General features: G+C 38.8%; 1 protein-coding gene across 2 annotated transcripts in view; it reads right to left on the bottom strand.

The window, feature by feature from the left end:
- The window catches only part of LOC119558496 (phosphoribosylformylglycinamidine synthase), a 50,191-nt gene that overhangs the window by 10,284 nt on the left and 12,133 nt on the right, over positions 1-27,774 (bottom strand). For both annotated transcript variants that reach the window (XM_037872001.1, XM_037872000.1), the window contains exon 3: positions 18,502-20,772. In XM_037872001.1, the coding sequence (XP_037727929.1) occupies positions 18,502-20,772 (2,271 nt within the window). The remainder of the gene's footprint in view (positions 1-18,501; positions 20,773-27,774) is intronic.

The following is a 27,774-nucleotide window of genomic DNA, read 5'->3' as shown; positions in this document are numbered from 1 at the left end:
CACCCAGTACAGATCTATGTAAACCTATTGAATACATCCACACCCCCTTTGAAGCATTGCTCCCAACCAGAGAAGACTGGGAACAAGGCCAGCCGGGCCCTACAGAGGCAGTCAATTTCTACACTGACGGCTCAAAATTAAATAATCAAGTCGGAGGAGGTATATACTCCGAACAACTTAATATCAGGAAATCCTTCAGACTTCCGGATCACTGTAGCGTCTTCCAGGCGGAAGTATTTGCCATAATTGAAGCTTTGATGCTTCTGAACGATGCAAACTGTCAGAATAAACTGATTTACATCTATAGTGATAGTCAAGCGGCTATCAGGTCGATTACCTCGACCAGTACAAACTCCCACACCATATCAAACTGCCGCAAATCTCTGCACAATATGGCTCTGCAGTTTAAAATTTACCTGATATGGGTCCCGGGTCACCGGAACATTACAGGCAATTGTATTGCAGATGAGCTGGCCAGGCATGGCACTACCGTTCCTCTCCTTCCGGACAAGGAGAACATTGGTATGCCGATGGCCACCTGCAAGCTTAACATTAGAAATCAATACAAGAAACTTGCGAGCCTAGCATGGACACATGTTAAGCACTGTCGCATCTCTCGCCAGACATGGCCAATCATCGACGCGAAGAGAACTTCGGAACTATTAAGACTAAACCGTACCGAGTGCGGAATGGTAATACGAGTGTTAACAGGCCACTGGTTGGTTGGCACACACGCAAGCAGATTGGGCGCGCCCCGAAACGATTTCTGCAGAAGCTGCAGGGACGAGGAGGAAATGGTGGAACACCTGTTCTGTTCCTGCCCGGCCCTGTGCAGATCTAGACTGTACCACTTAGGGAATCCCTTCATGAGCAGTCTATCTGAACTGGCGAACATAAGCCTAAAACGAATAATAAAATTCATTAAAGCAACCGGATGGGAATTATGCTAAGCCAGCTGCAATAATGGCAGCAGATTTTTAAGAAAGGGGATACAGATCCACGCGGTACCACAATGGACCTTTTAAGGGCTAAGTGTGTCAATGATTTGGCAGCCGCTCTAACCTAACCTAACCTAACCTATATTTGAGTATTGCCTTCTTTGTCCTTCCTCATTTGAGTATATAAGTGTTTACAGAAGGTCCCTTTATGAAACGTTTTTTTCATGTTTTCATGTTTCATGTTTGAAATGACTTATTATGCAACTCCAGGATTTTAATACCTTATGGTCAATATTTTCAAAAATTAAATCTAATTCGATCTCGTACGACCACGTAAATTCTGGTTTTAGCAACTAGAAAAGTTTTTAAATTTTTAAAGCTTTTAAAGTAGTTCTGAAAGGTGACAAACGAATTTGAGAAATAAAAACAAGTCAAGGCCACCCATATGAAAATAAAATATTTGATCAAGGGCAACAGTGCGCATGAGTTATAAACTTTAAAACCAATTCGCAGACCCTAAAAAAAAAATTTCTTTTGGTATACATTAAATACTTCAAAGCGCACCGTATAGGCGGGTGAGAGTAGGACCTAACAAATTTCCATACAAATGTGGACCGCCCTAATGTACACATTGCCGTAGTATAGATGTGAATATATGCAAGTGAATATCTGCGAACTGACAAGCAAGGGATCCAGTGTTGCGCAACGACTTCGCAGACGAGAGAGCGTAACACAGCCATACTGAGAAAATTATGTCTAAAATCCGTACAGCATTTGACCAAAGACGGCTGTGAATCGAGGCACAGCTATCCGCCAGGGCAATCAAAAAACCTCCAACGTGTCAACTCTTCTAGAGTTTAGACTTTGACCAGCTCGATAGATGTTGTTTATGAACAAGTATAATCTTAGAAGTTATAAGAGGTCGGTCGAATAATCAAGAGACGATCTGAACTCAACAGTGGTTTCAGCTCCTGATGCAAAGGACAACTAGATAGATGAGGTCACAGGCGGCAACAGCAATTGTCAGCATTGAGACCATACAGTACGAGCATAACTACCACAGTTGATTCACAGATGCCCAGTTATCATGATACAAATTTTAATAACAAAATTGACGGACGCCACACACCAAATAGTTTTTTTTTTTTTTTTTATTAATTTCCAGTATTACGCGTGACTGGTCGCTGTTTAAGCAAGTCGTTGAAGATTCACTGAACTGTTCCAGTACGAAAACGGACAAACCCATATCCGATTGCACAAGTGCCAATTTGGTGAAACCAAAGGGACATTGTCGCCGATGATGATCTACCCATTTGCTATGTTCGATGAAGGAATTGCTATAACCCTAATCGAACTAGAAACCGCCAATAAACTGGGTTTAAATGGATCTGAACATTCACTTTGCAATGGTACGACAACCAGAAAAATACCGAAGCTTTAAAGAAAGTTCGCCTTAAATTAAGTGGCATCAGTAATTATCTCTCTACAAAATTTGCCAGTCTCCAAATATGTGATTGCCAAGCCAAGTCCTCTTAATCGGTTTTAATAACCTTCACTTCGGACTTTCAAAAACAATTACTGAACTACCAGTGGCAATAGAAACCATGTTAAGACATATGACTCAAAACTGTTTCATATCCAGACTGACAAGGATCACAGTTTGCATACGCTTGTTAAAGACAACTTTGCAGCAGTGGGTAACGCAGTTACGGAATTATCACTTCTAAAATCTCTCGGTAATGTTAGAGCAAAACCAATACTTCAAAGTATAAGAACTAAAATCGCAGGTAGATATTAGATAGGACTTTTATGGAATACAAATTTTATTTCATTTTAAGTGAAAGCTTTGTAATGGCAGAGACAATATTGTTAGGAATAGAAAAAAAGTTTATCAGAAATAAAGAGTTTACAGAGCGATATATACAAAATATGCTATAGTAAATCGACAGAGGATATGCCAAGGGACACCTGGAAGACGAAATATGGAGTAACAACGCATTTGGTATCTACCGCATTTTGCAGTACACATTGTACACAAACCTGTGAAAATACGAATCGTTTCTGGTACAGCACCCACCTTTGAACCAATTTCAATCTTCTTCTTCGTCTTCTCAAAGGTCCTGATGACTTTAAGTCCCTTTTACCTATACTGATGCCATTTCGAATGAACAGAATATGAGTAGCTGCTAACATCAGAGATAAAGTCGAGTACTATTAAGTTCAAACCCTTTGTAAGACACCGCATTGCTGAAATCTTTGCCACTACTAAAGCAACACCGTCGATTTATAACACTGCAATTCGAAAACCAAAAATCTCAAGCAACAGCCTTTGGTTAAATGGAACGGCCTTTTCGCCGACAGCTAAGGAAACCTGTCATTATCTCATGCACTTTAAGAATTTAGAACCGTAAGAACCTACAAAATATTGAACTGCAAATGCATAATCAGCCTTTTAAATTCTCGTCTTACAGAAAATGTCAATGAGTAATCGCTTGGATTCTGCGAGCCAAATTTGTCTGGCTCTGTACGAGAGGTCCGCTTATAGCCGAGACAACAATATAGAACAGAAACAGAAAGTTTTAGCCAAGGAAATTTCTCTGCTGATCAGATCTCGAAAGACAGCTCTATCTATTTACTATCAGCGTATATAGAACAAGACAGTCTACTTCACCTGGCCGGCCGAATAGACGAAGAAATACACCTCCCAAGGCAATCACCAATTCTCATACTCAAAAACCATTATATTTCAGACTTGATAATCCGATAATTTCCACGAAGAATCGCACCGTCAAAAGTTTTGGATACCGAACATCAAGAACTGGCTTAAAGGGACTCCACATCAGTCGGAACGCGTCATATGCCTTAAAAATCCATGGAGAATCTCAGAAGCCTTAAAGGATCGTATATGGAAACTCTAGGTATCTAAGTACCTCCCACAGTTACTTTTTTCGTCCTCGTTTTAGATCCTGATTTGGCCAAAGTTCTTGGAATAAAGGATGAATTACAGATGTTATACCCGGCTAAGGACGGGCAAGTTTGATATGTTGACGTTAAGACAGCAGCTACTACTTTCCGCAGCCCCATGCTTAAATTAATCCCACTTCGTGTTGATACCGATTCACAGGAAGGGGGTGTAATATTTTCTAATTTAATTTAAGTATAAGTTATAACAGTTGCAATTTAAATTTAAGGGAAAAATTTATTTTCTAATTTCACCCATAAAAGGATTGAGGTCAAATTGTTTATGGGAAGTTAAAGAGACTCGTTGGATTTATTTTTTAATGTTTTTCACGATGCTTTGAATTCCATATTTAACAGGGACTGTAAATAATTAGGGTATTCAATTGCGTTGCAAACGTTTGAAAAGTGTAAAAGTGTAAGCAGTTCCAACAACAATTTCCATACAAAATAGTTTTCAAGGCCTACAACACCCCAGCCTATGTATACAAATCTGTTGTACTTGTGTAGAAATAGGGGGCTAATAATAAGTAGGAATTTTATCTAAAATACTAAAAATATACTGAAAAGTTAGGTTTAAATCCATGGTAATGACAGTGAAAGGAAAGAAACAAATTTGAATTTTAAATGCAAAAGAAAAAAATTTGTCATCTATAAAAAAAATCATTGAATAACAATTTCAATAGAAGAAAAACCCTCAAGAAAGCGAGCCAGGGAGGTCGAAGTTAATAAAGTCCTAGATTATATGTTGGAGCAATACAAAAATTTAAAAGTTATCTTTCTTTTGTACGTCAATTTCCTGCAACGATGTTTGAAAATAGAGGGCGTTCACAATTCTCGTCTGGCAGACTTCCAAAGATTACACTTTTGCAACTCAATTGAATACCCTATATGTATACAAATCTGTTGTACTTGTGTAGAAATAGGGGGTTAATAATGGGTAGGAATTTTATCTAAAATACTAAAAATATACTGAAAAGTTAGGTTTAAATCCATGGTAATGACATTGAAAGGAAAGAAACAAATTTGAATTTAAAAATACAATAAATTATATTCCCAATAGTATAGGATAATATGTCAAAAAACACCGATGCTATAATTTGTTTCATATTATTTTCCTACCAATTTTCCGATCGTTTCTATGATATAGTCGTCCGATTTTGATAAAATTTAATTCAAAACTAATTAAAAAATGTTATTTCCAAGCTAAGGAGGTTATGTGTTAAAAAACACCGCAGCTTTAATTTGTTTCATATTATTTTGCCACCAATTTTCCGATCGTTCCTATGGCAGCTATATGATATAGTTGTCCGATTTTGATAAAATTAAATTCGAAATTCAGAATCAATTAAAATATTTTATTTTCAAGCGTAGGAGGTTATATGTTTAAAAACACCGAGGCTATAATTTGTTTCATATTATTTTCCCACCAATTTTCCGATCGTTCCTATGGCAGCTATATGATATAGTCGTCCGATTTTGATAAAATTTAATTCGAAATTCAAAACTAATTAAAAAATGTTATTTCCAAGCTTAGGAGGTTATAAGCTAAAAAACACCAAAGATATAATTTTTTTACATTTTTTTTCCGATTATTCCTATATGAGCTATAAGATATAGTTGTCCGATCCGGCTGGTTCCGACTTATATACTACCTGCAAAAGATATAAGACTTTTGATAAAGTTTCAGCCCGATATCTTTAAAACTGAGAGACTAGTTTGCGTAGAAACTGACGGACAGACGGACATGTCTAGATCGACTCGTCTAGATCAAGAATATATATACTTTATGGGGTCGGAAACGTCTCCTTCACTGCGTTGCAAACTTCTAACTGAAATCGATATACCCTCTGCAAGGGTATAAAAATCACCCACTTATCGACACACGCGGAAAAGGCAAATACCATAGTGAATCTCTTTGGTTCGCCTATCCGTTTTCATCATTATTTTAAAATTTGTGATTTTTATAATATTCCTCAAAAATAATGATTACACCAGTTTACAAAAAAATTTGATGAAATACGCCTTTCAGGAAACCTTTTTTTTCCGATAAGATACATCTCCCTTAATAAGAAAAGGGCACTTAAAATTTTTTCTATGGTACCAATTGTTTTTTAAGTGTAAAAAACGTTTTTCGCACTTTTTTATTTTCTAACTCGAGTTGTGATAAACCGAAACGTCAGTTTCCTTGCTATTTCCTTACTAAAAATATATGAAAATGATTTCCTCGTAACTGCAATCGTATACTTTTTAGCTTGCCCAGCACTAATAGCAAAGAAACTGACGTTATGCATTACAACTTGCGCCAAATTCTTACGTTCCCCAACACTGAAAATTTAAAATAATGTTTAACGGCCGCTGCACCCGAATACTGAACTTGGGTATATACCTTTAAAAATATGTAAAAAATCGATTTACCAACGGAATGTCGTGATCAATGGCGCATATTCTCCGTTAAGATTCAGCCTTCAAGAAAACAACATAAAACTAATTTCAGTTTTTAGGCGTGTATTTTTAAAGAACCCATTTATGCCAGCGTTTTTGCATTTTTTCCAACTTTTTCAACTTTGACGAATTGTAGCTTCTAAACTAATGAATGGAACTCAATGATGTGTGTAAGGAAGTTAAATAGAATTCTATTACCTGTAAAATGAGTCTTTAATGACCGAATTCGGTTTATCACAACTCAAGTTAGAAAATAAAAAAGTGCGAATAACGTTTTTTACACTTTAAAAAAAATTGGTACCATAGAACAAATTTTAAGTGCCCTTTTCTTATTAAGGGAGATGTATCTTATCGGAAAAAAAAGGTTTCCTGAAAGGCGTATTTCATCAATTTTTTTTTGTAAGCTGGTGTTATTTAAAAAAATAAAACTCATTTTGAAACCACGGCATCCCTGTGTTGATTTTTGAAATTTGTTCAATAAACCTACAAAAGGAAAGCTAAGGTGTCTCCTGGAAAACAAAATTGTTATATTAGCCTTCTGCATCCTTGCAGATTATATTTTTGCTTTAGGCATTCTTCAAAGCAAATCCGATCAACATTTAACAAACATATCATTATTTTTCTGTTTTTTATAAAGTTAAGTTGATCCACACAATCTGTAGAAACTAATCCTCTACGTCTTGAGAATTCCCGGTTGCTGAAGAATTGATTTAAATATCAAACCACCAACTTAGCCAGTCATCCACACAATTTAAAGATTAGAAAGTTATTTATTTATTTATTTATAATCTGGTTTTGAGACAATTGCAAATTGCCACCAACCACTTACTCTAGCTATAGCTACTCGGTCTTAAGCTAGATGACGATTATGAAGTAACTCTCTTCTTTAATATCCGCTAATTCTTAAGAATAAAAGGAAGTTAATTCTCTTCATCTTTAAAACTAGCGGATATTTTAGAACTTTTTTTAAAATCAAGCAAGTTATTAAAATAGTAATATGATAAAAAATGTAAGATTTTACTTGTTCGTACCCAAAGGTACTCAACATAACCACACCCAACAAATCAAGCAGTACAAGATGGGAACAGTACCAGGCGCTCAGTAGCACTCACTGCATGTGAATTGCTGATCAGCATCTGTCTCACTAACTCACCGTCTCACCGACTCAACGGCACACTGACTCGCCAATGCAGTCAGCACATTTTGCAGTGTCAGCCGAGCCAACTACGCAAACTGCAATCATAATCATAATTCCCTGACCTACTTTAGAATATAGCTTACTTCACTAATCATTACACTAAACTTCCGTGTTCCAAGTAGTATATAATAATGTATCAAATGAAGAATAAATCAGTTATCAACACACCTCATAACTCCGCGGTTCTACTTCCTACCTCTAGGAATAGGGCTCGTAATACACTATCTCAACTAGCAGCTAACCACGTTAGCTCAACCTCAGCGCAGTTCAGCATCGCCTGTGGTCCGGCATCGGAGTGACCATCGTTATCACTGCCGCGACGCGATCGTCCTGCAAGTGTCTACTTCGGTTAGGCACAAACATTGGTGACCCCGACGTGATCCTTTACCAACAAAGGATCACACTTCAGCAACCCCCTTCCTACCAAAAGTTGAACCCATGACTGGTGAGAAGACCGGTTAAGTTCACTACACCCACCCGCCCTGGAAACCCTAGCTCATCCAGCTTCCCAGGATACGCTTCGTCATCCAGCGTCACAGGATCGTCAGCTTAATCCAGCTTCACAGGATACGCTTCGTCATCCAGATGAAGAAAGCAAACGGCAAAGTGAGATTTCACTCGATGAAGAAGGGATTCATTCAACGAACGTAGCATTGATGGATCATAAAATAAAAGAGCTTGAAGATATATGTAGCCAATCAAAAACTAGCGACACTGACTCGTCCGAACGAGAATCAACCGATACATATAATGGTTCATTGCAGCTGACTGAACTTTATAGTGCAAGATTATCGATTTAGCGTCGCTTGTGAACAGATGTGTTTACTTTTGTGCTCTGAGTTTTTGTTTTATTCAGTGATTTTTTGCGAGTGTCTTGTGTTTGTTTTTTAACAAAGCATAGCCTAATAGTTGTGTTAGTGTTCTTGACTAGATCCCCTAGTAAACGGGTATGTGGTTATAGTTATTTTAACATTTTTATTAGATTTGCTTAATCTCCTAGCGTTGTTAGTGTACTTTTACACTCACTAATCTTGCTAAAACTTTTATTCCCACTCTCTCTCCCGCTCTATATTACAACTGTAATTTAAACTCTCTCGGAACCTGCCGAATTTCTGGTGTGATATTCTCTAATTCTCTCTCTCTCTTGCTTGCTTTACATTGTAACTGTTCGTGCGTAAAGTTGTCAGTGTCCCACAAGCTACGCTCAGTCGATAGAAGATTTATTCTCTCGTGCTCTCTTACATTTCAATTAATACGCGATCTCGCGCTCTTATTTTTTTTCGTGTTTTGTGCCTTTGTGGTTTTGGAATTTGATCCCAGTGCCAAATTTACTTGAGGTATTTTTCATATTTTATTTTATTTTACTTCATCTCTTTTAAATGGCTCTTGTCTGCTGTAAGAAAAATTGTACTCTTTCGTCTTCAACTAAAGACCCTTTTATTTTCTGCTGGCTCTGCGAATCGATGATGCACGTTAAATGCGCAGGATTTACTGGCAGAGTCAAAGACTTCATTGATCTTAATTCTGGTCTCATGTGGTCATGTGGATTCTGCAAGGAAATGGTAGTTGAGATGAGCGGCTATATGAAGCAGACTCGAGACAGCCTTTTGAATCTCTCAGGTGCTTTTAAACAGCTCAATGAGGGGTTCAATTCCGTTTGTGCCCAATTTAATAAAAAAAAAAAATACTGAGTCGCCTAAACGCAAAAAAGGCAGCTTAGCGGCAGTTAATACGGTCACGGTATTCTCCCCAAATCCGAACTTGGTAGCTGCAGCAGTTTCTGTCGACACGGGGGTAAGTGAACCAACTGCGCCTAGGGATACAGCTGATTCAGGTGGAGTCACTGTTTCTCGAAGCCTGGTGGTAAAAAAATCTTCAGTGCCGGCTACGGTGCCGACCGTACCTATAAGTACAGAAGGTACCGTTTCTGGCTCTCAGTTTAGTGTGGTTCAATCTGCTGCTGGGGGACGTAAGAAACTGTCAGTTGTTCCACATAGGAAGCAATTATTTGTTTCTAGATTCACCCCAGATACCACATCTGAGGATGTTTTGGAATTTATACGTGAAAAATTTCCATCCGAGAATATTTCAGTTGAACAATTTCGATGTTCGCTCGTAGTATATCCTCTTTTAAAATATTTGAACCGCCTTTTGTGTTTAAGGTACTACTTTCTGAAAGCTTTTGGCTTAATCATGATTTAATAATAAAAGAATTTGTTCCCAATAAACCGAGAACAAATAAGACGTTCCACTGCGCCAAAAAACTAAAAAGTTTATTTTTGGCTTATCAAAATGTTAGGGGACTAAATATGAAGCTACCCAAGCTTTATGCTGACTCCTCTGCATTTACTGCAGATATTTTGGCTTTTACGGAAACTTGGCTGAAACCAGAGATATCTGACTCTAAAGTTCTGTCAAATAACTTTAATCCCTATAAGACCGATCGATCCTCACGTAGGGGAGGCGGTGTGCTGATTGCCGTTACCACTAGCCTAACATCCGAAAAAATTCAATATGATACCCCTAACGAAATTGAATTTGTTAGTGTGAAAGTTTCCTTGCAATCCTTATCTATTTTTGTTACATGTTCCTATATTCCACCTGGCTCTGATTTAATAATTTATGAGCACCATCTGTCTGCGATAAAATCTGTCTTATCCCTTCTTTCTAACACAGACCTTTTGATTGTTTTGGGTGACTTTAATCTCCCTGATATTTCTTGGTCTCCTCCTACTGACTCACTTGTCGCTATACCCTTATACGGAATTCATTAAATAGACAACTAGATCTTGTGTTTGTTTCAGACCCGTCTGAAGTCACGGTATCTAGACTTGACGCTCTTGTTGTACCTGAAGACCGATATCATCCAACATTAGAATTGACAATCTGCCTCCCATGCGTTGATACCCTCCCTCCTTTAGTTCCTCAAACTAAAATGAGATGTTTTCGAAAATGTGACTATAAAAAACTTAACGATATGATTTCTCAATATAATTGGACAGACTTGTACAATTGTATGGATATTGAAAGTGCCACTGAACTATTCTATATAGTGTTAAATACTTTTTTTAATGAATGCGTTCCTGATAGGCTTCCTTCAAAGGTAAACAAGCCTCCTTGGTTTACCAATGCGCTACAAAGACTTAAAAACCTCAAAACAAACACCAATAAAAAGTATAAAAAATCGGGTAAGCCATCGGATTTTTCGACATATGTGGTGGCTCGATTGGATTTTAATGTTCTCAATAGTCATTGCTATTCTATGTATTTAAGTCGATGTAAATTCGAATTTTCAAATGATCCGGCATTGCCTTTATCGGTACGTTATAACTTAATGGAGGCATCGACGGATTCTGAAATTGCTGATTTATTTGCCGAGTTTTTCCAAACTACTTATAGTTCGGCTGCTTGGTCAAATTCTAACTACCCTAATCCCTTGAATAGGTCAAATTGTATTTTTACCCCTGAAATTACGGAAAGTTCTGTCTTAAGAGACTTAGCCACAACAACGCCAACTTATTCTCCCGGTCCAGATGGACTCCCCGGGTGTGTGCTTAAGTTTTGTGCGTCAACCATATGTAAACCGATTCTTAAACTTTTTAATTTGTCTATTTCATCATCAGTTTTTCCTACTATCTGGAAGGACTCTTTTATCATTCCACTTCACAAAAAGGGTGCGAAGGCGGATGCCCAGAATTATAGAGGTATTTCCAAACTGTCGGCAATTCCTAAAGCATTTGAACGTATTATTTCTTCTCATTTGCAATATTTATGTTCCTCGCTAATATCACCGTGTCGGCATGGTTTTGTTAAGCGAAGATCGACCACCACCAACCTTCTTGAACTGTCATATATTGTAATTAATGGATTTAAGAAACAAATGCAGACTGACGTTATATATATAGATTTTAGTAACCCCTTTGACTCTGTCAACCAATCTCTTCTATTATTCAAATTAAATCTGCTTGGGTTTCCATGTAATCTATTAACTCGGATTTCAAGTTATTTGAATGGTAGGACTCAGAGGGTTATATTCAAGAACGCTGTTTCAAAATTGATCTACGTGACATCTGGAGTGCCTCAGTGTAATCATTTGGGTTCTTTGCTGTTTACTTTGTTTATTAACGATCTTCCCTCTACCATAACACATTCTCGTGTACTAGTGTATGTTGATGATGTTAAGCTTTGTTTATCATATAACGATATAGCGTCGGGTTTCAACTTACAGTCAGATATTGATTGTTTTCAGGGATGGTGTGAGTACAACCTTTTAAATTTGAACTGCCTTAAATGCAACGTTATGACTTTTTATTGAGGTACTCCTACTTTTGTTAGTTACTCTCTTTAAAATACGCCACTCGACCGTATATGTTCAGTTAATGACTTAGGCGTTCTTCTGGGCCAAATACTTAAATTTGACTGCCACATAATGTCCACTGTCAACAAGGCCATGAGTGTTCTTGGGTTTATAAAGCGTTGGTCAAAAGAATTTGATGACCCTTATATAACCAAATTATTATTTACCTCCCTTGTCCGTCCTATTTTGAAATATTGTTCTTCGGTTTGGAGTCCACAATATCAAGTGCACATTGACCGTATTGAGTCGGTAGAAAAAAAATTTCTTCTTTTTTCCCTTCGTAGTTTGAACTGGGATCATAACGTAAGGCTACCTTCCTATCAGAGTAGATTACTATTGCTTAATTTACCTACACTTGTAAATCGTAGAACAATGCTTGGTACTATTTTTATTCAAAATCTTATTAGAGGTGATATGGATTCTGTAGAACTTGAAAGCCGCCTAACTTTCAATGTCCCTGCTAGACTAACACGAAATTATTATCCCCTAAATTTGCCACGATGTACATCAAATTTTTGTCTGCACGAGCCCTTTCGCGTTCTATTTAATAATTATAACAACCTTTACCATTTAATTTGCACTTCAACTTCTATCCCGGTATTAAAAACTAATATTTTAACTCATTTGCTTAATTCTTAGTTGCTTCTTTTATTTTCATTTGTGTCCCGTCTCTATTTGTTTTTTGTATCTTCCTCGCGAACTCGCATTTTTGCCCAAATAAAAATAAATAAAAATAAAAATAAAATAAAAGGGCCCCACGCGCGTAACAAGCACGTGCTTGGTGTCGTTGGGCTACTTGTTTGTACTGCTCGTAGTGCATCAAAGTCCATCAAATAAATAAGAGAAAAACCAATTAATATAGAACCGACTTCTCATCAATTAAAAACCAACAAGAAGTCTGACTTTTGTTCAACATTTCTAAACTTAACCAAGAAATATCGTAGTTTTGTTGCAGAAGGTTCACATACCATAGACGTGCCAAATGATCAAGTTCTACGAGGGCACAATTTCAGTCCCCACGGTAATGTCAATTTTATCGCAAAGGGGAGTGTTAAGCAGCATCAAAAAGATGTGAAAGACCTGAATCACAAACAGGAACCGCCGCAGTTGAAGGAAGGATCGTCCTCGGTCAATCATTTGTTAGGTGCTTTCTATACAATTCGGCCAAGGACTGACCGACATCACGCCTTAATTGAGGGTACCCCTAAATGGGGGGAGAATGTTCGTACCCAAAGGTACTCAACATAACCACACCCAACAAATCAAGCAGTAGCCAAGTTGGGAACAGTACCAGGCGCTCAGTAGCACTCACTGCATGAGAATTGCTGATCAGCATATTATCTGTCTCACTAACTCACCGACTCAACGGCACGCTAACCCGCCAATGCAGTCAGCACATTTTGCAGTGTCAGCCGAGCCAACTACGCAAACTGCAATCATAATCATAATTCCCTGACCTACTTTAGAATATAGCTTACTGCACTAATCATTACACTAAACTTCCGTGTTCCAAGTAGTATATAATAATGTATCAAATGAAGAATAAATCAGTTATCAACACACCTCATAACTCCGCGGTTCTACTTCCTACCTCTAGAATAGGGCTCGTAACACACTATTTCAACTAGCAGCTAACCACGTTAGCTCAACCTCAGCGCAGTTCAGCATCGCCTGTGGTCCGGCATAGCAGTATCCATCGTTATCACTGCCGCGACGCGATCGTCCTGCAAGTGTCTACTTCGGTTAGGCACAAACATTACTAATTTTATTAGAATCGCGATGCAGCATTAGGTTATCATTTGTTCTATCTCAGAGCAAACAGGGTGATAGCTGTCAATTTTAAATAAGAGTTACAGTAACGTAACAGTAACTTTCGTAACTTTTTTTTCTATGAAACAGAAAAAAATGTATCTTAATGCACAATTTGCAAATTGACTTTTATCGGCAACTACGTCTGCAACCTACAAGGTGAGTTCCAAAGTAAACAGGACTTTTTGAATCTAGCGCCCTCTAGTGGCGCCATCTATATGTCAACTGGTGCGTTAGAATCTGCTATCGTTTATCGACTTCCAGTAAAAATTTTATGACATTTCATCTATTGCGTTTTAAGTGTCAGTATATTTTTGTCATCGGTGCGAAAATGAGCTTCGAACAAAGAGCCAACATTAAATTTTGTTTTAAAATTGGTAAAACTTTTACCGAAACGTTTCAATTGATGAAACAAGTTTATGGCGATGATTGCCTATCCCGTAGCAGAGTGCACGAGTGGTTTCAACGTTTTCAAAGTGGTCGTGAGGACATAAATGACGATGAACATGTTTTGGCCAACTAAAATCCGTGATCACCGAAAATTCTATCGAAACTGTGCGTGAATTCATAAAAAATCAGACGAAATCATCATTGAAATTCATGGAAATTGAATTGAACATCTCCAAAACATCGATTTATCGCATTTTGTCCGAACATTTGGGCTTACAAAAGGTGTGTGCACGGTTTGTTCCGCACAAATTGACTGACGTCCAAAAATTGCTCAGAATTCAACATTCGAAGGACATCATTAAAGAGGCAAAAAAAGACCCGAACTTCCTTTACAAGATTGTGACTGGTGATGAAACGTGGTGTTTTCAATATGATCCCGAAACGAAACGCCAGAGTGCTGAATGGAAGGCGCCGGACGAGCCGAAACCCAAAAAATCGCGCCTGGAGAAGTCAAAAGTGAAGACAATGCTGATTTGTTTTTATGATTCCAAGGGTATTGTCCACAAAGAATTTGTTCCACCCGGCCAAAACGTTAATGCGGTATTCTACCTTGGAGTTTTGAAGCGTTTGGTGAGCCGTATTCGACGTGTTCGGCCCGAATTGATTTTGCCGAAAAAACTATTTGTTCTGTCTTTTTTTTTTAAGTCCTGTTTACTTTGGAACTCACCTTGTAAGGCGTAATTTGGAAGCCAAGCACAGAACGGGTTAAGAAGACGATGTCGGAAACAATAACAGCCAGGTATAAGAAAAAGTTTTCTGTCAAAATGGGACTTAAGGAAGCGAAAAATGCGTGCATCGAATTAGTAACTGCGGAAAAACTTTCATTGGCTATTTTCGATTCCACTGGGTTTAGAACGTTAACATGCCAAATATTCCGCGGATTAAAATTGTCACCAGTTTCTTCGCGAACTATTATGGGATTTGTGTGAGCCTCAAAATGGATACTGCATCGAGGTGCAATCGCGGAGTCAATGCCCAGTTTATCGAAGATGGAAACTTTTTCATTAAAACACTGGGTCTATAGAGCTATAGAAATCGCATACGTCACACAATCTCTGCACCGAAATTCAGTCTTTAATAGATGAACTTAATATAAGAAAGGGACAGATTTACAGTACTGACAACGGCCGAAACATGTTAAAAGCCGTATATTTGCTTAATAAGGGTGAAACCGATAATGGCGAAATCCCTGACGACGAGTTGGGAGAAGAGCTCACACACCATTTACAACTTTATTTAATCGTTTCGATTAAATGTTCCGCTCAAACTCTTCAGCTTGCCATAAAAGATTTCTTTGATCGTCTGGGATCAGTTCCTTCTATAGAGAAAGCGAGAAAAATTTTTAAACTTCTGCGGACCCCGTCATACAGGTGCGTTTGTTTATATACTATTTAAAATAGTTACATTTTATTAATTTACATTTTTTCAATAAAACCTATTTGATAGAAGGTGAAGCATTGTCAAAACCGGCTCTGGATGTTGTAACCCGTTGGGTGATCAGTTTTGCGAGCGACACTTAAAATCCCCTGAGAAGTTATGTGCAAAAGAGTGGGTCGAATTAAAAAGCCTCACCAAAACTTTGGAGCCAACCTACTTAGCCATTTAAAAATTGCAAAGCATACAGTTATTCCTGGGCGATTTTACAAGCTTTGGTAAGAGCTTAGGCTAACAGTCGCTGCAAGCCAGAAAAATTACAGCACAGTTTTATACCATTGTATCCAAACAAGGGAAAAAAGCATAAGAGAGGACAAATTGATTGTATGTAGCATCTACTTGGATCCGCGCATTCGCAGAGTATTACTGAAAAATCAGACCATATGCTTGCCAGATCAACTCTGAAACAGTATTTGATTCGAATATTCAATTTGAGAAATGGTGTAGGTAAATACATTTTGAAGCACCGAAAAACTTTTAAATTGAATTGTTTTGCAGACTAATTTGAAGTCTGAGGCATCGATCTCATCCCTATAAATCTCATTCTTTGCTGCGACCTCATCCTTTGCATCGACCTCATCCATGGCATCGACTTCATCCTCATAATTGGCTTCGACATCGTCCTTGACTTCGACACAATCCCTGACTTCGACATCATCCAGTAATAAATAAGTTAATAGTACTAGCTCCTCCTTGCTCTTAAACGAGTTTTTAAACCAAATCGAAGAAGTTTCAACTGAAGAAGATGGAAGGAATCCAAAAAGGGTTTTCGGAAATCGACAGCTATTGCCCGAAACCAGCCAACCTTACTAATAACGTAATGGAGTACTGGGAAGAACATAAATTGGTATGCCTATATTTACACAAGGTAACCACTGTAGTGCATTCTGCCCGCGACACAGGTTTGCGTGGAGAACATTTTCGCTCTAAAATTTTTTTGTAAACCTCAATTAAAACTAAAATAATATTGTATATACATATTATATATCTTACAATTGTGTTGATGACTGGGTAACGGGGTTGGTTTGATATCAAAATTAATTCTCAATAACCGCCAATTCTTTAGATTTGTGGATTACTGGGTAAACGGGTGCTTTGATTTTTGAATCAATTATTCAGTAACCGCGAATTCTTAAGAGATAGAGGATTAGCTTCTGCAGATTGTGTGGATCATACTCAACTTAATAAATGATATTCAATTATAATGGTATGTGTGTGTGTGCTTAATGTTGGTCCCATTTGTTTTGAAGATTGTCTAAAGCAAAAATATTATCTGCAAGGATGCTGAAGGCCGATATAACCATTTTGTTTTCCAGGAGACACCTTTTCATCCCTTTTGTAGGTTTATTCAAAAAAATTCAACAAATCGGCAAAGAAAAGCCGTGGTTTCAAAATGAGTTTTGTTTTGATCAAGAAAATAAAATTCATAAATATTCATTATTTTTTATTCTTTTTTTTTTTTTGCTCAGGAATAATGATTATTTTTAATTTTTATTTTAAAACTCAAAAATAACACCAGTTAAAAACAAGAAAGGAAGTTAGCTTCGGCAAGCCGAAGCTTATATACCCTTGCAGCTATAATTATTAAATTTAAAAACACAAAAAATGATATTCCCAATAGTATAAGATAATATGTCAAAAAACACCGAAGCTATAATTTGTTTCATATTATTTTCCTACCAATTTTGCGATCGTTCCTATGGCAGCTATATGACATAGTCGTCCGATTTTGATAAAATTTAATTCGAAATTCAGAACTAATTAAAAAATGTTATTTCCAAGCGTTGGAGGTTATATGTTGAAAAACACCGAAGCTATAATTTTTATCATATTATTTTTCCACAAATTTTCCGATCGTTCCTATGGCAGCTATACGATATAGTCGTCCGATTTCGATAAAATTTAATTCAAAATTCAAAATTATTTAAAAATTGTTATTTCCAAGCTTAGGAGTTTATATGCTAAAAAACACCAAAGATATAATTATTTTTCATTTTTTTGTCCGATTATTCCTATGGGAGCTATAAGATATAGTTGTCCGATCCGGCTGGTTCCGACTTATATACTACCTGCATATACTACCTGGGAAAGTTTCAGCCCGATAGCTTTAAAACTGAGAGACTAGTTTGCGTAGAAACGGACGGACAGACGGACAGACGGACAGACGGACATGGCTAGATCGACTCGTCTAGTCATGCTGATCAAGAATATATATACTTTATGGGGTCGGAAACGTCTCCTTCACTGCGTTGCAAACTTCTGACTGAAATCAATATACCCTCTGCAAGGGTATAAAAAAAGATTGGTGAAATACGCCTTCAAGGAAACCTTTGTTTTCCGGTAAGGTACATCTCCCTGATTAAGAAACGGGCACTTAAAATGTTTTCTATGGTACCAATTTTTTTTAAATTGTAAAGATAAGATTCAGCCTTCAAGGAAACAACATAAAACTAATTTCGGTTTTAGGCGTGTATTTTTAAAGAACCCATTTATGCCAGCGTTTTTGCATTTTTTCCCAATTTTTCAACTTTGACGAAGTGTAGCTTCTAAACTAATGAATGGAACTCAATGATGTTTATAAGAAAGTTAAAGGGCATTCTATTATCTGTAAAATTAGTCTTTAATGACCGAATTCGGTTTATCAGAAATCGAGTTAGAAAATAAAAAGGTGCAAAAAACGTTCTTTACACTTAAAAAAAAAATTGGTACCATACAAACAATTTTAAGTGCCCTTTTCTTAATCAGGAAGATGTACCTTACCGGAAAACAAAGTTTTTCTTGAAGGCGTATTTCATCGGTTTTTTTTGTAAACTGGTGTAATTATTGTACATATAAATTATTTATGTTTACTGATTTGGTTGAAAGAAATATTTGCAGTTCCCGGATTGTGTGTAAAAATAAGCGCAGCTTACCTTGCAATAAATCCGACATGGTGACATCGTGCACCTCGAAGTTTGCCTTTAGCAGGCAGGCCATCATCTCACGCTCACTGTTGACGCCCTCCTCTCGAAGCACAGCCACTCGTACTGGGGCGCAGGATCGCTTGAGAGATAGCTCGGCCTGCAGGTTCAAGGGACCCCTGTACTGCGGCGCTTGGCGATATTTAAGGCTGTTATACTCGGCCTCAGCGCACTCCGGGTTGGCTTGCAGCTTCTCCAGCTCGTAACTGGTACGCTCCCACTTTTGGTATACCAGACGGAGTGGCTGATTCAGCAGCTCCGACGCACCGTGCTTAATTACTACTCGGGAATCAAGTCCGAATCCGTCGGTGAGACCCAAATAGTAGTTTGGCACTCCGGCGTCATTGTAGATGGATCGAACGCGCTCTAGGTCTGCATCTAATATTTCCACTACCCATCCACACTCCTCCGCAAAAAGAAGAGCTAGTTCCGGACGATCCAGTTTCTCGACCGCCGCATCATAGCTCTTTAGAGACTTCAAGGGCTCCGACAGTTCTACTCTTAGGCCACTCAGCCCACCTATAGCCATCTCCAATAGGCAAACGATCAATCCTCCGTCGCTGACATCATGTCCTGCCTTAAGAAGGCCATCTACCAACAACGATTGTGTGATTTTAAATGCCTTGCCAAGCAGATCACTTCTCGTTAAGTTAGGCGTCTCATTGCCCTGCTGAGCGTATGCCTGAGCCAGAGCTGAACCACCCAAGCGAAGGCTGCTTTCCAGATTTATCCAGAGCAGCGCAGACTTAAAGTCCGAGCTGGGTCCCTTAAGATCAGGTGTAACCCTAAGCCGCACATCCGGACATGGAGCGTATGTGGAGATGACAAGAGTACCCGGGGACTTTATTGTGTCGTTCCCAACCTTGGCAGCCATGGACAGAGAGTCTTTTCCCCCGTCGATAGCGATTTCCAGCTCCTCAAGAATTAGGCAGAGCTCCTTGCAGGCGTCAAACATCCTGGCGCCCTCTCCGGGCAGCTTTGCAGCCCACATCCAATTACCTGAACACTTGACGTCTGCCAGTTGGCTTATCTTTACAAATACGAGGTTACTCAGAGCTTCAGCGACACACATCCTAGCCATTGCGGCAGGATCAAGCAGTCCCTTGAGCGGCTGGGTACCAATTGAGGTGGCGATGCCGGCATTGCTAAAATGGGAGACAGTTGCTAACGCGTAGTCCGCAAGTGGAGCCTGAAGCGGGCCCACACACTGTTGTTGCACGATCAATCCTCCGACACAGCGATCCACCTTGTTAGTAAGAAAGCGCTTACTACCCACAGCCACTAAGCTAAGAACTCTCTCCAAAGCCTCGTCCAGCCGCAAGTCTTTTGGTAGACAGAGTTCTCTTAGCTGCCTCTGTTCGCGTTTCAAGTCGTATGTTCTCTTTGGCATATCGCCCAAAACATACTTGAGCTCCAAATCGAAAGGGCATGCTGTGCTTCGATTAAATTCGTTTAGAGCCTGTTCAAAATCCTTGGGGGCAGACCTCTCTAGCAGTGTCACACGCCCATCCCCAGTCACCACTCCCACGAAGCTTATAGGGCAGCGCTCGCGCCGGCAAATCTTCTCCAGAAGATCACGATGATCTGCCTTGCAGAGAATGGCGTTGTTCTCCTGGTATTCAGCACCCCACAGCTCAAGGGCGGTAATTGTGGGATCGCCTAGCTGGAATTCCTTGGAAAATATAATGGCTCCGGCAAACCCTGGTTCAACCAGTTCTTTGAGGACGTTACCATTGCCGCCAGCCCCCTGGTCATGAATAGCCAGTATAGGATTTTGGTCGCCCAGTTCTAGACAGGCGCGCACTACCCGATTTAACTTGTTCTCCATTTCGGCGTCTCCCCGCTGGACGGCGTTAAAGTCCAGTTCTGCATTTCCAGATCCTTGTATTTCTAGGGAGCTTGCGGCGCCGCCCCCCACTCCTATCCTGTACACGGGGCCTCCAATCTTGGCTAGCAACTGACCACGAGTTGGTGGCAGCTTCTCGCGCATTGATGCCGGCATGGTGCCTAGGCCACCGCTGAACATAATCGGTTTTACGTACTCATTCCGTGTATCATCTGCACTAATTAACCCATAGGAAATGGCAAAACCAGAAATCACTGGCTCTCCGAATTTGTTTCCGTAGTCCGAAGCGCCATTGCTTGCCTGTATGAGAACATGAAGTGGCGGCGCAAACGTCGCAGGATATTTGTAGTCCGAGGGCTCGTACGGCTGTTCGTAGCCTGCGTGATATAAAAGAAAAATTAAAAACGTTATTGCCGCACTAAAAGTTAAAACTTATTCGATTTCAACTTCATCTTTATACTACCAATAAAATAATGCTACATTTGTCTCCTAAAATCGTTTTCGTTGCTTAAAAAACATGGTACACATTAGAAAGTAAATGGTAAATGTGCTTATATTTGCAAAAAACCATATTTAATTTGTAGGATCAGAGTCAATCGTATGTCCAAAGTAGCACCTCTTACTCAACCCGAAGATCCATATCGTCCTGCTTTCGAGGTCAGAAGTCAACTCTACTTCTCTCTTTTCATCCCAAAATATGGATGATGCTAAAAATATTATCTATAGTACCGTAAATTCGTTTTTCAATTCTTGTGTTCCGTTATACTATCCGTCAGTCTCCAACAAGCCACCTTGATTCAGTAAAGAGCTGACACAGAAATAATAAGAAATCCAGATCAAAGATACCCGTTCTCAATCTATTTTCTCTAGATATTTAAGTGCTCGGAATAGTTTTACCGTCCTAAACTCTCTGTGTTACAAAAAAAAATCGTTGTAAAGTTCAATTATCTCATATTCCGAAAGTTTTATAATTTTGTTAGCACTAAGCGAAAATCCACCAATTATCCTTCCTCGCTATCTTTTGAAAATATTACCGCAACAACTGATCAGCCAATAGCCGATCCATTTGCCACGTTTTTTCAAACGACATATTCTGTATCTAAGTCGAATTTAATATTCTGTTGATCTTCAACGTGTTAAGCCCGTCTATCCGCCTGGTTCCGATGGTACTTCTGGGGCGTGCTTAGATATTGCGCGGAGGCTTTATGCAAGCCCCATCTCAAGTTGTTTACCATATCTTTACAATCTTCACAATTTCCCCGTATGTGGAAGGAATCGTTTGTAGTTCCACAAGAAGGGCAGTAAAGTTATTACTCCCCATTGGTAGCACCTCTGTAGGTCCGTTTATCTCAATCAATATCAACACGGGTTTATGAAACGAAGATCAACAACCACTAACCTTTTTACATCATCTGCGATAAAGGGATTTAAAAAACATCTTTAAGCAGACGTCATTTACACTGACTTAAGGAAAGCATTTGACTCCGTAAATCACGATCTTCTGGTCAGAGAACTCGATTTACTACACTCAAAAAAAAATCACCATAAATATTAGAAAATCGCCCGTGATTTTAAAACGCCATTGAATTAAGAAATATTTTCTTGAAAAAAATTTCTAAAATGCACGGATTTCGGCATGTCTTTTTTTTTGTAAAGAGGAAGAAACGCAATTTTTTCTTAAACTAATGGAGAATTTTTGATTTTTATACCCGTTACTCGTAGAGTAAAAGGGTATACTAGATTCGTCGGAACGTATGTAACAGGCAGAAGGAAGCGTTTCCGACCCCATAAAGTATATATATTCTTGATCAGGAACACTAGCCGAGTCCATCTAGCCATGTCCGTCTGTCCGTCTGTCCGTATGAACGCTAAGATCTCGGAAACTATTAGTGCTACAATACTGGGATTAGGCATGCAGATTCCTGAGATTCCTGCGCAGCGCAAGTTTGTTTCAGTAGAGTGCCACGCCCACTCTAACGCCCACAAACCGCCCAAAACTGTGGCTCCTACAGTTTTCATGCTAGAATACCCATCGATTGACACAAAAAAAAGTTTGCCACGCCCACTTGAACGCCCACAAACCGCCCTCAAACTTCAAAAAATCGTAAATATGAACTCGGATATCCCGGAAAATGTTAAAGATCGAGAAATGGGATTTCAGATTTAGATTTCGTAGGCTTGAGCGCAGCGCAAGTTTGTCACGCGAATATGCCACGCCCACTCTAACGCCCACAAACCGCCAAGCCTGTGGCGCCCACAATTTTCATGCTAGATACAAAATTTTAACTGAAATGTATTGGCCTTGTCAATACCTATCGATTGATCAAAAAAAAACTTTGCCACGCCCTCTCTAACGCCCACAACGCTTAAATCTGTCTACCGCCGGTAGGTGGCGCATTTCAATCTCGCTTTGCTGCTTGCATATCTCCATTTTCTTTTGGTCCCTTTAGCTGAGTAACGGGTATCTGATAGTCGATGTACTCGACTATAGCGTTCTTCCTTGTTTTTTTCTTATTTTAAGAAAATTTTCCTTAATTTGAAAGTTTTTTACCATACATTTAAGAAAAATTTGTCACTATTTCCAGAAAAGGCAAACCATAAATTCAAGAAAATTATTTATATAAAATAAAGGCGAGTCGCCGTTGGATGAGAATCATAGGCGATTTTCTTGATTTAACGGCGAATTTCTTAAATTAAGGGCAATTTTTTTTTGGGTGTAGGGTTTCCTGTTGATCCTTTAAGATGGATCTGAAATTATCTGAATTGCAGAACACAAAGATTTCTTTTTAAAAATTCTCTCTTGTCTACACCGCTCTACCTCCGCTGTCCCACAAGGGTGCCACCTGCCGCTACTTTTTAAATCATTTCTAAATGACCTTCCCTCAGTTATAACCCATTCTCGTGAACTAATGTACGCAGACGGTGTTAAATTATGCCTGCAGTACAAGGATACTGCCAGCCCGCCCACACAATCCGAACTGAATAATTTTCAAACATGGTGCTCTGAAAACTTACTGGATTTAAATGGCTCTAAGTGTAAGGTAATGTCTTTATGTCGTGTCAATCCTCAATGTGGAACATACGCGCTGAGTGATGTCTAATTAGATAGAATAACTCTAGTATACGATCTTGGTGTTTTGTTTGGACCCAATACTAAAGTTAGCTGATCACATTTCGTCAATGGTGCATCAAGCTAGAGGTACTCTTGGCTTTATAAAAGGTGGTTAAAGGAATTTGATGATCCTTGTATTATTAAGACCGTATTTATTTCGCTTATCCGCCCCATACTTGAGTATGGATCTCCCGTCTGGAGTCCCCAATACGGAAATAATGTTGATCGTAATGAATCTGTACAGAAGATCTTTTTGCTATTTGCTTTAAGGCGCCTAAACTAGGATGCAAACCTCATTTCACCTTCTTATTCTAGTAGATTACTTCTAATTAACTTACCCTTCCTAGCCAACCGCAGAACTATGCTTGAAACAGTCTTTAATTATATCCCTATTCGAGGTGATATTGATAGCCCCGACTTGGTTAGCCAGCTAAACTTTGCTAAACATGCAGATAAACAAGAAATTACATTCCCCCTTATTTTAAATCATTGTAGATCTAACTATGACTTGCATCAATCTTTTAGAGTATTATGTTCTGACTATAGTAGACTTTGTCCTATTAAAAAACGAATTATGTTATTATTAAATATAACATTTCCTAGCACAGAATTAGATCTCTCATCTCTCGAATTCGTGCCGTACGACACACCGCAGCGCCCCTCGGTCGGTTGGGCGGGAGGTGTGGCTGTGGGATCCCGCGTGAACAAAAATTGAGATTCGTTTGAATATAAATTCTTTTAATACCCACACTCAGGCAAAAACACCGTGTTAAAGTCAAGTCTTAAAGTAGTAAATCATTTTATGCTTACCATTTAAAAACCATTCCTACTGAGCACATTTTGGATTTAAATATCTGTGAACTCTAAAAACGAACTTATGACACTCAGGGTACTCCCTAAACTGTTGAATTGTTGAATTTTGGTCAGCTGTTAATCAGCTGTTCCATGCAAAGTCCACTTTCAGAAATTTCAGCAATTCAACAGCCTCGGGGCTGTTGAAAATTTTGTTGAATTGCTAAAAAGCAGAGTTGTCGCTGTTCTCGACTAAAAGTAAGAGGGTAACTCTGGTCACTTGTAAGCATGGAGGAATTGCGATCATATAAAATATGCAAGTAAAGGATATCTGATAGGATGCTGCCGGTTAGCAGTTCTTATAGTTTAGTTTTTTGGCTTATTCTCGGCATTTTCCCTAATTTTAAACATCATCTTTGGTAAACACAGCCTGGCAATTTGAAAATCTGACAAACAGCTGACATCTTGAAATTGAAAATTCAACAAGGAACTTTTCGTTCCCTTAATTGCTGAAATTTTCTGTTGAATTTAGGGAATACCCTGACTGAAAATACTTGATTCAAGCACGAAAAACCTTTTTTTCTAGGTGCACTGATACATCGTAATTTGCAAAAATTTAACAGCTTCAACACATTTCCTTCAAAGGGCAAAACTAATTTCAAATTACAAACTAATTTTGTTATTCTCAAATTGAAATTGCATTAATTAAAAATGTTTAACCAAATAGATAAACAACTTTTCCTCACACTTTTCCGCTACATTATCTTTACTAACCAATATAAGGACCCCTAAAAAAGGGTAGTTGCTCCTGAAGCAAATAAAAAAGAAGGAAGAACGCTATAGTCGAGTACCTCGACTGTCAGATACCCGTTACTCAGCTAAAGGGACCAAAGGGAAATGGAAATATGCAAGCAGCAAAGCGAGATTGAAATGCGCCACCTACCGGCGGTAGTCAGATTTAAGCGTTATGGGCGTTAGAGTGGGCGTGAAATATTCATCAATCGATAGGTATTGACAAGACCAGTACATTTCAGTTAAAATTGTTTATCTAGCATAAAAATTGTGGGCGCCACAGGTTTGGGCGGTTTGTGGGCGTGGCATATTCGCGTAACAAACTTGTTTATAATCTTAAGGCACACCAGCAAAACCTAGATTTTTTTAAATTGAACCTCCATAATGGAAAAAGCCAAGCCTTTGAGAGAGACCGCATTCTAACAAAATACCACAATTACTATTTAAAATGCGTTTAAAGAAAATGGGCGAATGAATCTGACGCAGGTGGAAAACTAATGAAAAAAAAAAGAAAACTGAAAACAAGATATGCGTGCATCAGTGTGTGTATATATACATTTTTAGCTGACGAGGGAATGAGATTTGTTTATAAAACCAATTCTTTATAATGCCCACTGATATCCTGATTTGTAAAAAACTATTTCAATTGCAAGTCATAAAAAGATTTAACAAATTTTTTTTAAATAGAAAACTAATTCCAAATTATTGAAATACCTAATACCAAATACATTTTACCTAAATATTTTTTCTAACATGAAAACTTTGGGCGCCACAGTTTTGGGCGGTTTGTGGGCGTTAGAGTGGGCGTGGCAAACTTTCTTAATCAATCGATAGGTATTGGCGAGACCAATTCATTTAAGTGGTTTTTTTTAAATATTTTGGGTGATACAGTTTTGGGCGGTTTGTGGGCGTCAAAGCGGCATGACATGTTCGCGTAACGAAAACAAGGACCTCAACAACTCCGGAGCTAGCCGATGATGTCCTGGTGAAAAAAGGATATACCAGTTCCATATAAAGGAAATAACAATACATGTCGACTTCTGACTTCTTTCGATCGAAATCAGTTATAAACGCAACTTAAAACTCCGCAGTTCTACTTTCTACCTCCAGGAATAGAGCTCGTTAGGGAAGCTTTCAAGAGAGCAGGGAAAATCTTTCAGTCTTCACATGTGAAGGGTGCACCCTACAAGCAAAAGGACGATATTTCTATCGCCTGTCGTCCAGAAGTCACTTCTTAGTAACTTCTGCGCGATAGAACCACGATAGAACACATTTTACAAAAACAAAATATACATATATCGCGTAGAAGTAACTTCTAAGTCACTTCTGGGCGATAGAAAGGCGATAGTACACATTTTACAAAAACAAAAAGGGTCGGGATCGCGAAGAAGTAACTTCTGAGACACTTCTGCGCGAAAGAAAGGCGTTAGTACAGATTTTACAAAAACAGCAAGGAAGAACGCTATAGTCGAGTACCTCGACTATCAGATACCCGTTACTTAGCTAAAGGGACCAAAGGGAAATGGAGATATGCAAGCAGCAAAGCGAGTTTGAAATGCGCCACCTACCGGCGGTAGACAGACTTAAGCGTTATGGGCGTTAGAGTGGGCGTGGCATTTTTTGGATCAATCGATAGGTATTGACGAGACCAATACATTTCAGTTAAAATTTGTTATCTAACATGAAAATTGTGGGCGCCACAGGTTTGGGCGGTTTGTGGGCGTTAGAGTGGGAGTGGCATATTCGAATAACAAACTTGCGCTGCGTACAAGGCTACGGAATCTAAATCTGAAATCCCAATTCTCTATCTTTGATAGTTTCCGAGATATACGCGTTCATACTTACGATTTTTTGAAGTTTGTGGGCGGTTTGTGGGCGTTAAAGTGGGCGTGGCAAACTTTTTATGTCAATCGATAGGTATTGAGAACAATTCATTTCAGTTTAAATTTTTACTCTAGCATCAAAACTGTAGGAGCCACAGTTTTGAGCGGTTTGTGGGCGTTAGAGTGGGCGTGGCACTCTACTGAAACAAACTTGCGCTGCGTAAGAAGCTCAGGAATCTGCACGCCAAATCTCAATAGCCTAGCTCTCATAGTTTCCGAGATCTCAGCGTTCATCCGGACAGACAGACGGACATGGCTAGATTGAGTCGGCTAGTGATCCTGATCAAGAATATATATACTTTATGGGGTCGGAAACGCTTCCTTCTGCCTGTTACATACTTTCCGACGAATCTAGTATACCCTTTTACTCTACGAGTAACGGGTATAAAAAGGGTCGGGATCCCGAAGAAGTAACTTCTGAGACACTTCTGCGCGATAGAAAGACGATAGCAGTGGGTAAAACACGCGATAAAAAGAGGTCGCGGTAATTTTCCGTTACCCTTTTTTTTCTGAAAATATCTCGGGTCTTCCTTTTGACCCACGCTATTATTTTTCGCCCGAGCGTCATTTCGTTGCGCGATTTGTCTGTGGACAGTGCGGTTTTGCATAAAATTTGTGCATTTACAAAATATAGCTTCGTTTTTTCTAAATGTTTTTAATTGCTTAACATATTTAAGTGTCCCTCTCAAAGGTGCGAAATTGCGTGCTTATCGTGAGGCTGTGCGATTATTACTTGGCGTGTAACTGCATCCAACGATTCTCAACATATTTCATTGTAAAAAATAATGTATTCTAGTTTA

Source organism: Drosophila subpulchrella, unplaced genomic scaffold (genome assembly GCF_014743375.2).
Source record: "Drosophila subpulchrella strain 33 F10 #4 breed RU33 unplaced genomic scaffold, RU_Dsub_v1.1 Primary Assembly Seq104, whole genome shotgun sequence".
Classification (NCBI taxonomy): domain Eukaryota; kingdom Metazoa; phylum Arthropoda; class Insecta; order Diptera; family Drosophilidae; genus Drosophila; species Drosophila subpulchrella.
The sequence above is the reverse complement of the archived record's forward strand: the minus strand, read 5'-3'. Positions and strand labels throughout refer to the sequence as shown.